The sequence below is a fragment of the Eleutherodactylus coqui genome, chromosome 13, assembly GCF_035609145.1.
Source record: "Eleutherodactylus coqui strain aEleCoq1 chromosome 13, aEleCoq1.hap1, whole genome shotgun sequence".
NCBI lineage: Eukaryota > Metazoa > Chordata > Amphibia > Anura > Eleutherodactylidae > Eleutherodactylus > Eleutherodactylus coqui.
The window spans coordinates 62,668,158-62,681,385 of record NC_089849.1 but is presented as its reverse complement, the minus strand read 5'-3'; the positions used below and the strand labels follow the sequence as shown (position 1 = coordinate 62,681,385).

At 44.6% G+C, this 13,228-nt stretch overlaps 1 protein-coding gene across 2 annotated transcripts; it reads right to left on the bottom strand.

Moving 5' to 3' along the window:
- Nucleotides 1-757: 757 nt before the first annotated feature.
- Nucleotides 758-12,104, bottom strand: CCDC200 (coiled-coil domain containing 200). 2 transcript variants are annotated; one of them, XM_066586205.1, is made up of 5 exons: nucleotides 11,996-12,104; nucleotides 11,807-11,887; nucleotides 5,046-5,124; nucleotides 4,865-4,959; nucleotides 758-907 (listed from the first exon to the last, which is right to left on the bottom strand). In XM_066586205.1, exons 1-5 carry the CDS (start codon nucleotides 12,035-12,037, stop codon nucleotides 881-883), a joined length of 324 nt encoding a protein of 107 aa, XP_066442302.1. In that variant the 5' UTR covers nucleotides 12,038-12,104; the 3' UTR covers nucleotides 758-880. The 2 variants fall into 2 exon arrangements, with proteins under 2 accessions (XP_066442302.1, XP_066442300.1); XM_066586203.1 differs by having other exon boundaries at nucleotides 5,046-5,129; nucleotides 11,809-11,887.
- Between the last annotated feature and the right edge of the window lie 1,124 nt (nucleotides 12,105-13,228).

Genomic DNA, 13,228 nt, shown 5'->3' with positions numbered 1-13,228 from the left:
CTTGCATGCTGTGCGAAGTGAGGTTGGAAACACTTCTAATCCTCTGTCGCGCATGAGAGGATCAGAATTTCACAGAAACAAGGCAATTTGGCCTGAAAATCGCCTCGCATCCATGCGTAAAACGCAGGTTGATGAGCACGATATCGTACGATATCGTGCTCGCCTGTGTGTAGGTATATGGCAGCTCATTATGGGGTAGTTGGCAGCTCTTTAATATAGATCACACAGTGCTCGGCTAGTTCTGCTCCTGAGAAAACAAGGAAGTGATATGCACTATATTTAGCGGGTCTCATTGCTTTATACTACTCTCCAGTAGTGCAGCAGTAGTCTGACACTACATACCTCCCTGACTGGTCAGCGCTGTTGGTGAGTGCAGCCAGTGCAGTGCCTAAAGTAATGATGCTTACTAAGGTACAGTGTACATCATGTAGTCAGAGAAGCTAGTGCGGCCATCTCTGTTTGTACATGCCTGGATGGCCGCTTTAAAAATTGTTACTGGTCAAACGTACAAGATATTATAGCCATCCCACTGGTTTACATTGTGTGCGTGTTTTTTAAATACATTGTATCATGTTTATTAGCATTTTATACATTGTTTATTTATTATTTCTTTGATTGCATTCTACATTTTCCTTGTTTTGTACTGTATTTGCTGCCATCTACTGGTCATAGTGTATAATACACTTGCAAACCTGCAATAGCACAACTTCTAGGTAATTCCCAGCCATCCCACATAACTCAGGACATTATTCTCGTATTTGTCAGTGTAGTCCAGGCTGTAGTTTATTTAATGTTTAAGGATAATGTGTAGAAATTATAAAGTCTGTGTCGTCTTTGAACATGAAAAATAGTCCGGACCCCATCTTCCTGTCTTCACTCTTCACCATTGCTGGTTATACTGCACAGACTGGAAAGAAATAGCATTATGTTAGATGATACAGAGGACACATTATCTGAATGGAGCTGGCTTTATAGGGGTTTTCCAGGACTGAGAAAAAGAAATGCAATGGGAGGAAATGTTGTAAAATAAACAAGTCATGTGCCTCTCCTTAATGGGGGTTTCTATGAAAATACTCTCCATAACCTAACCTCAGGATAAGTCAACAAGAGTTGATCGTCTGGAGACCACCACTTGGGACCTCGGCTGATCGGGCACCTGCTGTCAGCACAGCAATACACAGGGGTCAGAGCGAAGGCTACTGCTCCAACCGGGTGTACTGGCCGGCAATTCCAACTGCTGGCCCAGTTCGCATTGATTTTAATTAGACCCCAGTCTGCAGTTACATGGTTCTGCTCCCTACCCCTGTGTATTGTGGAGCTGGCACTCAATCAGCCGAGTAGTGGACCCCAGCCGATCAACTATTGATGGCCTATCCTGAGACTAGGTCATCAATAGTTTAGTCCTGGAAGACGCCTTTATGTTTCCCCCCCTAACATTCAGACCCAGTTCCTGCAGCTTTGAACCTGGAAGAAGCTGCAGTGGTCATGTGCTGTTCTTTGTACACATGGTGGCATATTTACAAAGTATTTTACGCCAATTTCTATCCTGGAAAAAACTGCAAAGTGGGTGGGGCTTGTCAGGAGTGGGAGTGGCCACCCAGACTAAGGAGCAGTTAATGAGAGAAGTATGGCCTATTTTTTTATTTTACAACTTTCCCTTCCCATTGTATATATTTTTTTCTCTAGTGCCGGAAAACCCCGTTAATAAATGATGGGCAGTGGGCGCTCCTTGACGTGGAGCTCCTGCTTCCTTTGCTCAAATCCTGTTTTCCTCATCAGTTATCATAGTATATGCGCCATGGATGAGACCTTGCTATGAGGTCCCAGCACAGGTGGGTGGCATCAACTTTTACTAGGGGTAGTTAAAAAGCTGTTCATGCACCCCTTACCCATCCCACAAAAATGTAGCATAACCAAACAAGTAGAATGAACTGAGAGTCATGCCCCCATGTAAGAAATAAAAATGTTCTCCTGCCCCAGAATAGGTAGGAAGGTGAGGCAGCATGGAGGTAGTCCTAAGGCTGGATTCACACGGCCGTATTTGCACGCGCCATACACACAAAATTGATTTCCCCGCGCATTTCAGTTGTGGATAATTAGATATATGGCCACTTTCTTCCAGCACCACACCTGACCTGTCCATGGAGTCATAGGTTGTGTTTGGTATTGCAGCTCAGCACCACTGAAGTAAATAGGGAAGAGCTGCTGTCATTGGCTCCCATATGAGCTCATGCAGCGGCCGACAAATTCCGGCCCAAAAGTTCCAGGACTATCTTTTGGGCCCTACGTAAAAACGGCCAGCGCTATGTTGGCCGGCCGGGCGCTTTTACGTCTCATGAATACGGCCATGTGATCTGATGCATTGGAATCCAGTGCATCAGATCACAGCGTATATCAGCCGGACGTAAAACGGTGGCCGATATATACTCGTGGGAAAGAGCCCATAAGCAGAGTGTAATAGACAGCAATAAATGACAGATCTGGGAGCCTTCCCTAGGCTCTCACCTGCCATGTGAACCCATCAGCACCCCATAATTGTGTTGCGGGGTGAGGCGATGGGGCCACAGTGGGCAGCCCCTTCCCCTTTGCTGCTTAGACTTCCTGTTAACTTTGGCAGTGGAGGTGTTACAAGTATCCTGTGCTAATGGACCTATTTAGTGAGATAATTATCATTTATTGCTGATCCCAAACAACCGGGCCAGGAGTCTGATTAGGGGCTTATTCACATTAATGAGCAGGAGTATGAAATCCATCTTTCTGAATGGATTTATTCACATTTATCTATTTATTTTTTCCTCACAAAATCTTCTATGTTTGGGTATTCCTGCGGAAGGAATCACCTGTTGTTTCTTACGGGACCTTGGAAAAATATCTCATGGCTCTCACATAGCATTCTTTCACACTCGTGAATTTTGCAATTTCACAAAAGTGATGCAAGTCTTTAACAAAAACACATCGCTGTTATAATTGCCCGTTGGCCAGCACTATATTGGGCCGAGTTTCTCATATCTTGCTCACCAGTGTGAATAGAGCCTAACAACCGTTCATGCAGACGGCTGAACTTTGCTGACAGACTAAGATACCCCGGATCATCGGATCCCAAGTTACTGTTTTTCGGTTTTACAGTCACTAAAGCTTTGTTTGTTCAGCAGTGGCGACTTCTGCACTCTAACAAGACCCCAAAAAACGGGAAAGCCCCAAACCTGCTGCCTGCGCTCCCTCACACCCGCTATGAGTCTCTGGTGCCTTTTTTTATTTTCACATGCATAATGAGGCTGTCTTTTGCCAATTTCACAATTGCTCTATGTTGATGGGCATAGATTGGGCATCCTAATCCTATGTGTATATATAGAGTTGTATGAGTTAAGACCCCTTACACATAACGATTATCGCTCAAAATTAGTTCAAACGATCGAAAATGAGCGATAATCGTTACATGTAAATGCGGGCATCCTGCACTTTTCATCTGAACAATGATTTTAAGGTGAACTTAAAATCCATCATTCAGCTGCAGAGAGATAAAGTATCTCTCAATAGACCGCATGCTGTGTTCTCCATAGGAGATGGGAGATTACATTGTATTCTACCAGCACCCCCTAGGAGAACATTGCAGCTGTGTGCACAGCTGGGCATGTAATTAATCATGAAAACAGCTCTGGGAGGCCCTTTTATATGCAAATGAAGATGATAAATGGCAATTAACACTTAATGCAAAAAGATCACTAAAACGTTCAATCTTTAAATCTTTTGAAAGATTATCTTTGCGTGTAAATAGGCCTTTACTGCTGTCCCTGGATTTCTGCAGGCACCATTGTTTCCTCTATATGCAATACCATAGGGGCAACTGCATTTACCACCCTTGTTACCCCATTTCCCAAAAATAAGACCTACCCCCAAAATAAGCCCCAGTCTAATTTTTGGGGAGGTTTGAAATATAAGCCCTACTTCGAAAATAAGCCATAGCTATACTACATAAAGAAAAGCAATATATTACCTAGCAGGCTCGGTCCAGGTCCCTCCCGCTGCTCTCCAGAGGTTCAGCACAGTTCCTGCTGTCCTCAGCTGCTTGTACAACACAACTTCTTGGTTGCGGGATTCATAAATCCCACGTCTATGAAGAACGGCTGTGATTGATTCTTCGACCACTGCTTAGCCAATCACATTGCTTCATCCAGCGCTGCATTGATTGGCTGAGCAGCGGTCAAAGAACTAATCACAGCCATCACTTCCTGGAGGTGGGATTTATTAATCCTGCAACCAGCAAGTGATGTTGTATGTGTGGTCGAAGACTGCGGGAAGTGCGCCGGAGCCGTGGAGAGCAGGAAGAGGACCCGACCTGAGCCTGCTAGGTCAGCATAATAAGACCTCCCCCGTAAATAAGACCTAGTGCCTCTTTTGGGGCAACAAATAATATAAGACAGTGTCCTATTTTTGAAGAAACAAAATATATAGGAGGGTCACTTTACTCCCATATCACATTGAGTTGTGCACCATGCATCATGACTAGTGATGAGCGAGTATACTCGGGAAGGGCAATTGCTCGAGCGAGCATTGCCCTTAGCGAGTACCTGCCCGCTCAAGACAAAAGGTTCGGGTGCCGGCGGTAGGCAGGGAGCTGCGGGGGAGAGCGGGGAGGAACGGAGGGGAGATCTCTCTCTCCCTCTCTCCCCCCTGCTGACTGCCGCTACTCACTGCTTCCCCACGCTGGCAGCCGAACCTTTTTGTCCCGAGCGGGCAGGTACTCGCAGGTACTCGCTCGAGCAATTGCCCTTAGCAAGTATACTCGCTCATCTCTAATCATGGCGTTCCCTTGCTCTGACGTGGCATAGCATTATAAATGAACCAGTATAGGTGTCATACTCACATCATATCGGCTTTGTAGCTTTGCTGAGTAGTCCTTGTCAGCGGCTGTCGGTGGGTGATATGTCCCCTGGGCGCAGTGCTTGCAGGTTTTTCCCGCTACAAAAGCCAACACATAATTTCTGTGTTATTAGCATCGATCTTGCAGGTGCCATCCTGTGCTGGATGTTATATGGTTTCCTCACCTGGAATTCTTTTGTTGATCTCTTCCACAGTTTTCACTTGTTTGGGGGAATCTATAGGAGGCTGAACTATATGTTCCCTCTGCAAAAGGAAAACATTCCTGTCATATCTCACTTCTAAACTGTCATAATGCAGATAACGTAATGAAGATAAAACAAATATTCTACTGCATGTAGAATTCCGTATCTGGAAGGTTTCTGTTAATGGCGTATTATGGTTTCAGCAGACAAAGCTTAGAATGGTACAACAAAACCAAACCATCTCCAAAGTACTTTCTAGATCACTTCCTAATGGTTTTTGAGACCTCTGCTTGCTGTCATGAGCAGGAACCAGTAGGAATGGACACTCCATGTCTCACTCACACAAGCATGTATTACATGTTTAATACACACTATGCAGCAAATATGCATGTAACATATTTATTGCATAATTTAACCCCCCATAGCCTATAAAGGTGCATATTATGTGCTGTTTTTTTTTTCATGCATGTAATATGTGCGTGTGAATGACGCTGGTTTGAATGGCCCAAAGTAAATAAATAGACTTTTAGTACTGCATACTGTAAACACCGGTGTAAGTGAACCCTTATGCTGTCTGTCCACGGGCGGGTTTTCATTGCGTTCCTCGTGGTGATAATCCGGCCACGGGGAACGCAGTGAACGCTCTCCATAGAGCTTCCCGCTGTCCACGAGCGGAGAAGCATTGAGATTCTCAGTTCGCGGCCAGCAAATCGCAGCATGTTGCGATTTGCCGCGATTCTCCGCGGTCAGCCTATCTGTCAGATAGGCTGACTGGCAGCGATCCGCCGCAGGATACCGCAACGCCCGTGGACAGGCAGCCTTAGGGGGTTATGGTTGTTGCTGACTGCTCTATTCATTTGATGTAGTGTCGTGTCAGTGATTTGTAAACTACTGTGATTTGAAAGGTAACCTGTCACCGTGCTACAGCACTATAAACTACCTTGTAGTGCTATTAGTGCAGGTCACAGGGAGCAGGGGGGTAATTTCTTTATATTAACCCATTCCTTCAATGAAGTCCACAAGGTATGCAAGAATCTGACTCTTTTCATAGTCCCATGCGTGCACTCTCCCATAAAAGTCTATGGTAAAGAGTCAGATCTTCTTGCTCAGCGCCTTGTCACTTCCTGTGTTTACACGGCACAACTATTGCTGAAAATGGCTTGTGTGAATGATAGTTAGCCCTTGTAAAGTCAACCTTTAGATGTGCTGATTTAGCATTTGACGTCATTGTTAGCTCCATTGTGCTCTCTGTTTATACAGGCAGATACATCATTGGCTCGTTCAAATAAGGAATCGATCAGTCTCACATTCGCTGTATAAAGGAGCGCTTACACACACAGATGATCGCTCAAAATTCATCAGAAAATGACAGTTTTGAGCGATCGTTTTGCATTAGCTACTAATGGGCTAATCAGCACATTAGAAGATAACTGGCTTCATTTGCAAGTATTTAGAGAACAGCCGGTGGTCTGTTCTCTAAATACATTGCTATTGTTCTCCAGCAGGACAGCAGCTGAAAGAATCAGCGGTGCCCGTGGAGAACTCGGCTTATCAGTCCTGATAGATTTTAAGCTGAGCTGAACTCAGCGATGGACGAAAAGTGCATGGTGAGTGCACGATGGGCATACATTAACACGCAATGATTATCGCTCAAAAGATGGCTGTTGAGCTCATTTTGAGCGTTTAAAAACGTTGTGTGTAAAAGGGCCTTTAGTGAAAGAGAGGGACTGAACGAGCGCTGTTTAAACAAAATCATAAATCAACCGGCCAATGATGATTTTTAAAGCTTTGCCATTCAGAGTTATATAAAATTGGGCTGGGACTTGTGATCGAGGCCATCTTGGTTGGTGCCAAGCTTTTGCAGAAATCTATATAACTAATGGTCTATATATATGTAAGAGCAAAGTAGAGCCAGCTCTCTGATTTTAGCAGGATCAGCTATCTCATGTGTATGGGGACCTTCCGACTCTTGGAAAGGATCAGGCATGTTGAATTTTCTGTGCAGAATAACAAGAATTAAGCTGCTAGCAGAGGGGTTTATTCCCCTCTCCCCAATGAAAACACATGCTTGTTCTTCCGAGCATTTGGCTGGCAGCAGCTAAAGTTGTATGGGCTCCTTTATAAGTGGCTGAAAAGAAATTTTGCTAGGAGGAGACAGCTTAGAGACTTACTTCAAACAAGCACGAATGTACCATAGAGGCAGTTTATGGGGCCCCTGGAGACACGGGACCCACACCAAGTTGACTGCATCCTTTATTATAATAGGTGGTGGGAAACCATGTAAAATTACCATCTACACCAGCCCTACAATGTTAATAAACAACGGTGTGAGGATTTAACCCAGGAACCATGGAAAGGAGATAGGGGGCAAAAAGAAGCCACCTCTGCCATGGGGTAAATGATGTGGTAGTATTGACCATCACTAAATAGGACCCAATTTTCATATTAGCGGTGGACCCCCTCACTGCAGTGTACACTGGTCCATTGATACATAATATTTTGTGGATGGAAGCCAGGGGCATAACTATGGGGGATGCAGAGGATGCAGTTGCAGCCGGGCCCAGGAGCCTTAGGGGGCCCATAAGGCCTCCCTTCTCCATATAGAGAGCCCAGTACTATGACTAAAGCATTTGGGGGCCCTGTTACATACATTGCATTGGGGCCCTCTGGCTTAGCCAATGTTGTTGGTATGCCATCTAGGGCTACGAAAGTCGCTAAATATAAATCAAGTTTTACAGGTCAATGTGCAAATATTAGCAAGGCCCACAGTTGAATTTTGGCCAAAATTCTTGCTGCTATTGATGAATTATGCCTACTTATTCAGAATGCCCAGCATAGTTGGTAGAGCTGAAAATGATAGCACTCTTGTTGTATTGTATGTCACTGTGGTTTGTTTGCTGTGCACGCTAGGTGCTACATTGCAACAATGACTAAAAGTGGCATGGCTTGTAATTTCATTCCGTGTCATTGTAACATAATGCCACCACTCAGAATAGCGTGACGGATCTTGCTGCAGTGATTGACACTTTTATCCAGCCCCATATATAAATTACCGTAATTAGTATGGATTTTTAATCAGAATCAATAATTGTCATTTTTATGTATGGTATTTAGAAAATTATGGGTTATTTAGAAAATGATATGTGCTATTCGTTGCACTAATGCAGTGTGTACATTTGTGATAGTTTGTCTACTCCAAAGTATACAAATGGATAGTAATATAATATAGTATAACATTCTATTTCCTTTTAGATTTGCCTGGTTTGTTTATGTGCACGTTCATGGTGCTAAATAATATGTAGGGGTGTTAAACTCATGGCCCGTGAACCAAATATCATTTCTTTTCTTCCACCTGTACATGGTACGGCTGCTCCTGAAGTCATGGACAGAGGTTATTGCTATATTATAGACACTATAATATAGCAATAATCTCTGTCCATGACTCAAGGAACAGTTGTGCCATATGCAGGTGGAGGAAAAAGAAGGAGTTTGACATGTGGTATAGAATATGCTTGGTTCAGGAAGCTATCCTGTGAGAGCTACATCTCCTTCATTGACTCCTTGGGTGCAGCTCATCCATATAGGTAGTATCACGTCCAAACGTACTCGAACTATGAATGGGAATTGTAAGCAGACATAACACAACTGTCAAACACCTAAAACACTCACCTAGCATACCTACACGCATTAACAAATGGAATTACTATAGTATGAGGTATTAGTTTGTATTTTGTCCAATATACTTAAGCCCACAAGCCCACGACAAGGGTCCTCGTTGTCTCGTGGGTCCCTACCCTAGCAACAAAATGACCACATGAGTCCTGCCTGCAAGCTGGGTGATTGTCCCAATAGGGACAGCCCCACACTGGAACCTAAGGGCCTGGCTTGCCCTAGATGGAAAACGATCCATGCAGAGCAGGACACCATTCACTCCAACACACAAGGTAATGCAAACCACACAGAACAGGACTGTTCATACCACATGTTCAGCCACCTGCACAGACACACAGAACATGTCATTGTTCACACCTACGGAACAACATGCATGAATGCAAACAGAAGACAGAAAGGTACTTGGAGGGAAACTAGGAAATCAGCACCCTCAAGCCAGAGGGGCTGGTATTTATAGGCAGCAGACTGGTGGTGATTGGTTGGCTGGAGAACTCCACACCCAACCAGCCCAAACATCCCACCCCTGTGACAGTGTCCTCCTGGAAACCCATAGAACGACAGGACCCAGGAGCACAACATGGCAGGTAGCTTTGTCTGATATTGCAGCTCTGTCCCATCCAGCTCTGGACTCTTCATTGTGCTGGTCAGAGAAACACAAATTTAAGAACAAGAGAAGGGCAGGCAGATTTGGTTGGGCCCTCAAAATGATTTCTCCTTGTATGTTTAAGGTACACCGTTTAACACTTGATTTTTTTTTAAGTTGACCATGCAAATTAGATTAACATTGGCTAAATGATTTTGGCGCCAGAGCTGCCACAGCCAAAAGCTGTCTGATATTTATGGTTGCCCTTAGATTGATGGGGGTCCGACAAATGAAACACCCACCTGTCTGCAGAACAGGTCACCCTAGCGCCCCCTTCTCCCCCCAGCTGCATGACTATAGCAAGGAATACTTTATAAGCAGCAGTGGTTAAAGCAGTTGTCTGGGACTTTGGGGGCTTTTTTCGTTTATGGCCTATCCTCGGGATAGGTCATCAATAGTTGATTGGTAAGGGTCAAACTGTGCCTACATTACCAACTGGGCTGCTGTAAAAGCACAGTGCTATCTGCTTCTGGCACTGTCTATATACTGATAGTGGGTCTGGAAACCAGCTGATTGGCAGGGATTCCGAGTAGAGGACCTACATTGATCAACTATTGGTGATCTATCTTGAGGATAGATCATCAATAGGAAAAGACCCAAATGTCCCAGACAACCCATTTAAGCATGCATGCTGTTACTACATTCATTGCACTGATGGAAACAGCCAACCATTATTTCTGTCAGTACCATTTGTGCAGGTCCCAGAGGTTTGACCCCACTGATTTACCATTAATCACCTATGCAATGGATAAGTAATACACGTTTTAGGTTGGAATACCCCTTTAAGCATTGACACTTATATGATGTGTTGACATATTCTAATGAAGTCATGTGCAAGTTACACCTCAATAGAAATAAATGGGGTGACTTTTGTGACAGTTGAGTTATTGCCGAGGTTCTTGTTCACCACATGGCTAGGATTTTCTGAAAACCCCTGATATTGGTGACATTGGGGGACACATTGGCTATAAAAAAAACAAACAAGAATGCTCACCTCCTGCTGCGAGCTGCTCCTTACCGGCACTCCAGTCTCTGTTTTACATTGGGCTCCACGATCACATGGATTGTTTACCCATATGATCACTGTAGCCAATGGGAGGCTGGCAAGGATGTCATCAGTGATGTCCTGTAAACTTGTCTCATGGTTTCTACAATAGAAGTCCATGTGACAGGTTTACAGAACGTCACCAGGCCTGCTGACTGGGTGACATCACCTGTCAGATGACGGTCCTGCTCCATGGGGAATATATTCATTTTATAAAGTTTTGGGCTTGGACAGCCCCTTTAGTGGATGGCAATAATTGTACTAATTTGATGACTAATGCAGTTTTAATAGTTACACCTTCCTCAAGGAGGCTCCTCCTCTAAATTGTAGAAAATTGCATACTACTTCTCTATTGCATTCTTTTTTGTAAGACATTGCATGTGATAAGTCACCATGGAACCCCAGCCTTAGGCATTATACACTCGGAAGAGCTGTTTGCACAGATCATGTACGGAGGCCCATGGATTGCCTATACTACGGAGCTGTAGGCACTGTATGTATCATCATATGGCACTTGTTACAGCAGCATATAACAGCTATATTCTTTCATTGAAGAATCACTACATAATCTAGCATGCCATCATTTTTTCTGTTGGCTTCGTACAACTTGGAGGTTGTAGCGAGTCATAATGTAATAATGTGCATGAGCTCTTAGCGTTTATAGGAGTTGTACCAGAGTTCACTTTTATCCCCTATCCACAGCTGAGCCCCCTACCAATCCAAAAACGAGGGGCCTTTCACCCCCTTCTCACATCACTGCGTCTCGCTGAAAACACGTGCAATGACATCAGATTGAACAGAGTGGCGGTCGCACGTCTGGCACTGCTTCATTCATTTTAACAGGGCTAATGTAAATAGCGGAATGCAAGCTCTTAGCTATCTCCGTCAGTCCCCATGAGGAGGAATGGAGGGGCACTGCTCCATTAAATCTCCTCCCCGCTGCAGTCAGGAGACCCCCACCAATTCAACTTTCATCACCTATTCTACACACAAGTGATTAAAGTGAATTCTGGTATAACCCCTTTAAGTCTCACCCATCATAAGCAGTATGGCACAGCTACTGTACCCTACTATGCTAGGTTGTACCCACTATAGTGCCCCAGCACATTTTTGCTGTTCTCAACCCCTTTTTTTGGCCAGAGCACGATTTCACAAAAAATGGTGAGATATGTCATAAATGTCATTATTTTTTACTGCAGTTACGCTTTAAAACTGGCATAATCGCATTGGTAAATCTGCCCTTGCATTTCTATAGTTTACACCATACGTTGTATGGTATACCATGCTACATCATTGCTCATGCACTGGTAATTCAATCATTTGTTGCCATTTCCTGTTTATATCCAATGTCATTGGTATAAATGACAGGAGCCGATCACTCACCACTTTCTCAAGATTGGATCTTCTCCTGTCGAGAACGTGCTGCCTCCTCCTCGCCTCCCAGTGATAAGCTGACATGGTGTCCTGTAAGAAGAGATATTGTCTTACAGTAAGAGATCAGAGGAAGCGTATGAAGCAATGAAATGAATGATGTAATCATTTGATTTTAAGATCCGCTGCGAGTACAATTACCCCAAGAACCGAGCTTCTAGGTGATCGCAGTATGATAGACATTAGCTTGCTGGCAATGTCACCCTTCCTTCCCTGCTACAGGCTGATCCCCTTGTAATTAGCATCACAATGCAGTGTCCAAGCAACAGGACACAATGAGCAAAGCTCCCCAGGAGATAGCATGTGGCCCAGTGAAGGGAATACAAACCAACAGTCTAATTCCCCTGTTTAGATGGAATGTTCAGAAAAGTGTTCAAACTAATAAAACTGACCAATAATCGTTCAGTTTAAACGCGGGCAAACGACTGAATGACGAGCACAGCTGAAAACGCAGCCAAGGATGCTGAGCAAAAATAAATAAATAAATCAATATTCACCCAGCTGCCCTGTCTGGGTCCCTGCCGCTGCTCTCCGGAGCTCCCGGCACTTGTCATCGCCGACAGAGGATCTCTTGTTAGGGACAGGGTTTGAAGATCCGGCCTCCAGCAAGAGATTGCTCTGATTGGCTGAGTGTCAGCAGGCTTAGCCAATCACAGCCAGCGCTGGATGCACCAATCACAGCCATTTATTGGTGCATCGAGTGCCGGCTTTGATTGGCGGAGCTGGCGTTCCTGAACCAATCTCTCGTTGGGAGGTGAGGATTTCAATCCCCGTCACTAGCAATAGATGCTTTGTTGGCTTGATAAGTGGCCAGTGCTCTGAAGAACAGCGGTAGGGACCCTGACGGTGCCAGCTAGGTGATTGTTCCCTTTTTTTTTAAGGTTGTGCAGCTAGTGCTTGTGTTTAGTGCTGCCAAAAACGTGTTAACAAGTTGTGCCACGTTTTCAACAGCGCTGAAACCACTGCCCATTCATTTCAGTGGGTGACGCAGAGCTGAAAACAGCCAAAGATAGAACATGCGCTGCTGTCAAAGCGCAGCCTTGAAAATGCTTGTGTGAACAGCCCCATAGAGATGAATGGGAGAGTTGTACAGCGTTTAGCACAGCGCTGAAAAGGCAGCGCTAAACGCTGTAAAAAAACGTCCGTGTGAGGGAGGCCTTGCTGGTTTCATTTTTTTTAAATGTGCCTCCTTCTGTCAGCTGCTGCCCCATTCTGAATATGCGTCGCACCACCACCCCGCGGCATAAATAGGAGCAGCTCAATCTTTGAACGACTACTGTTTAGTGGAAATGGAGACAGGTGGACCAGAATACTCTGTTTCCATTAACATTATTACCATTGCTCCTGTCTAAAGCACAGGAACTATAGTCACTG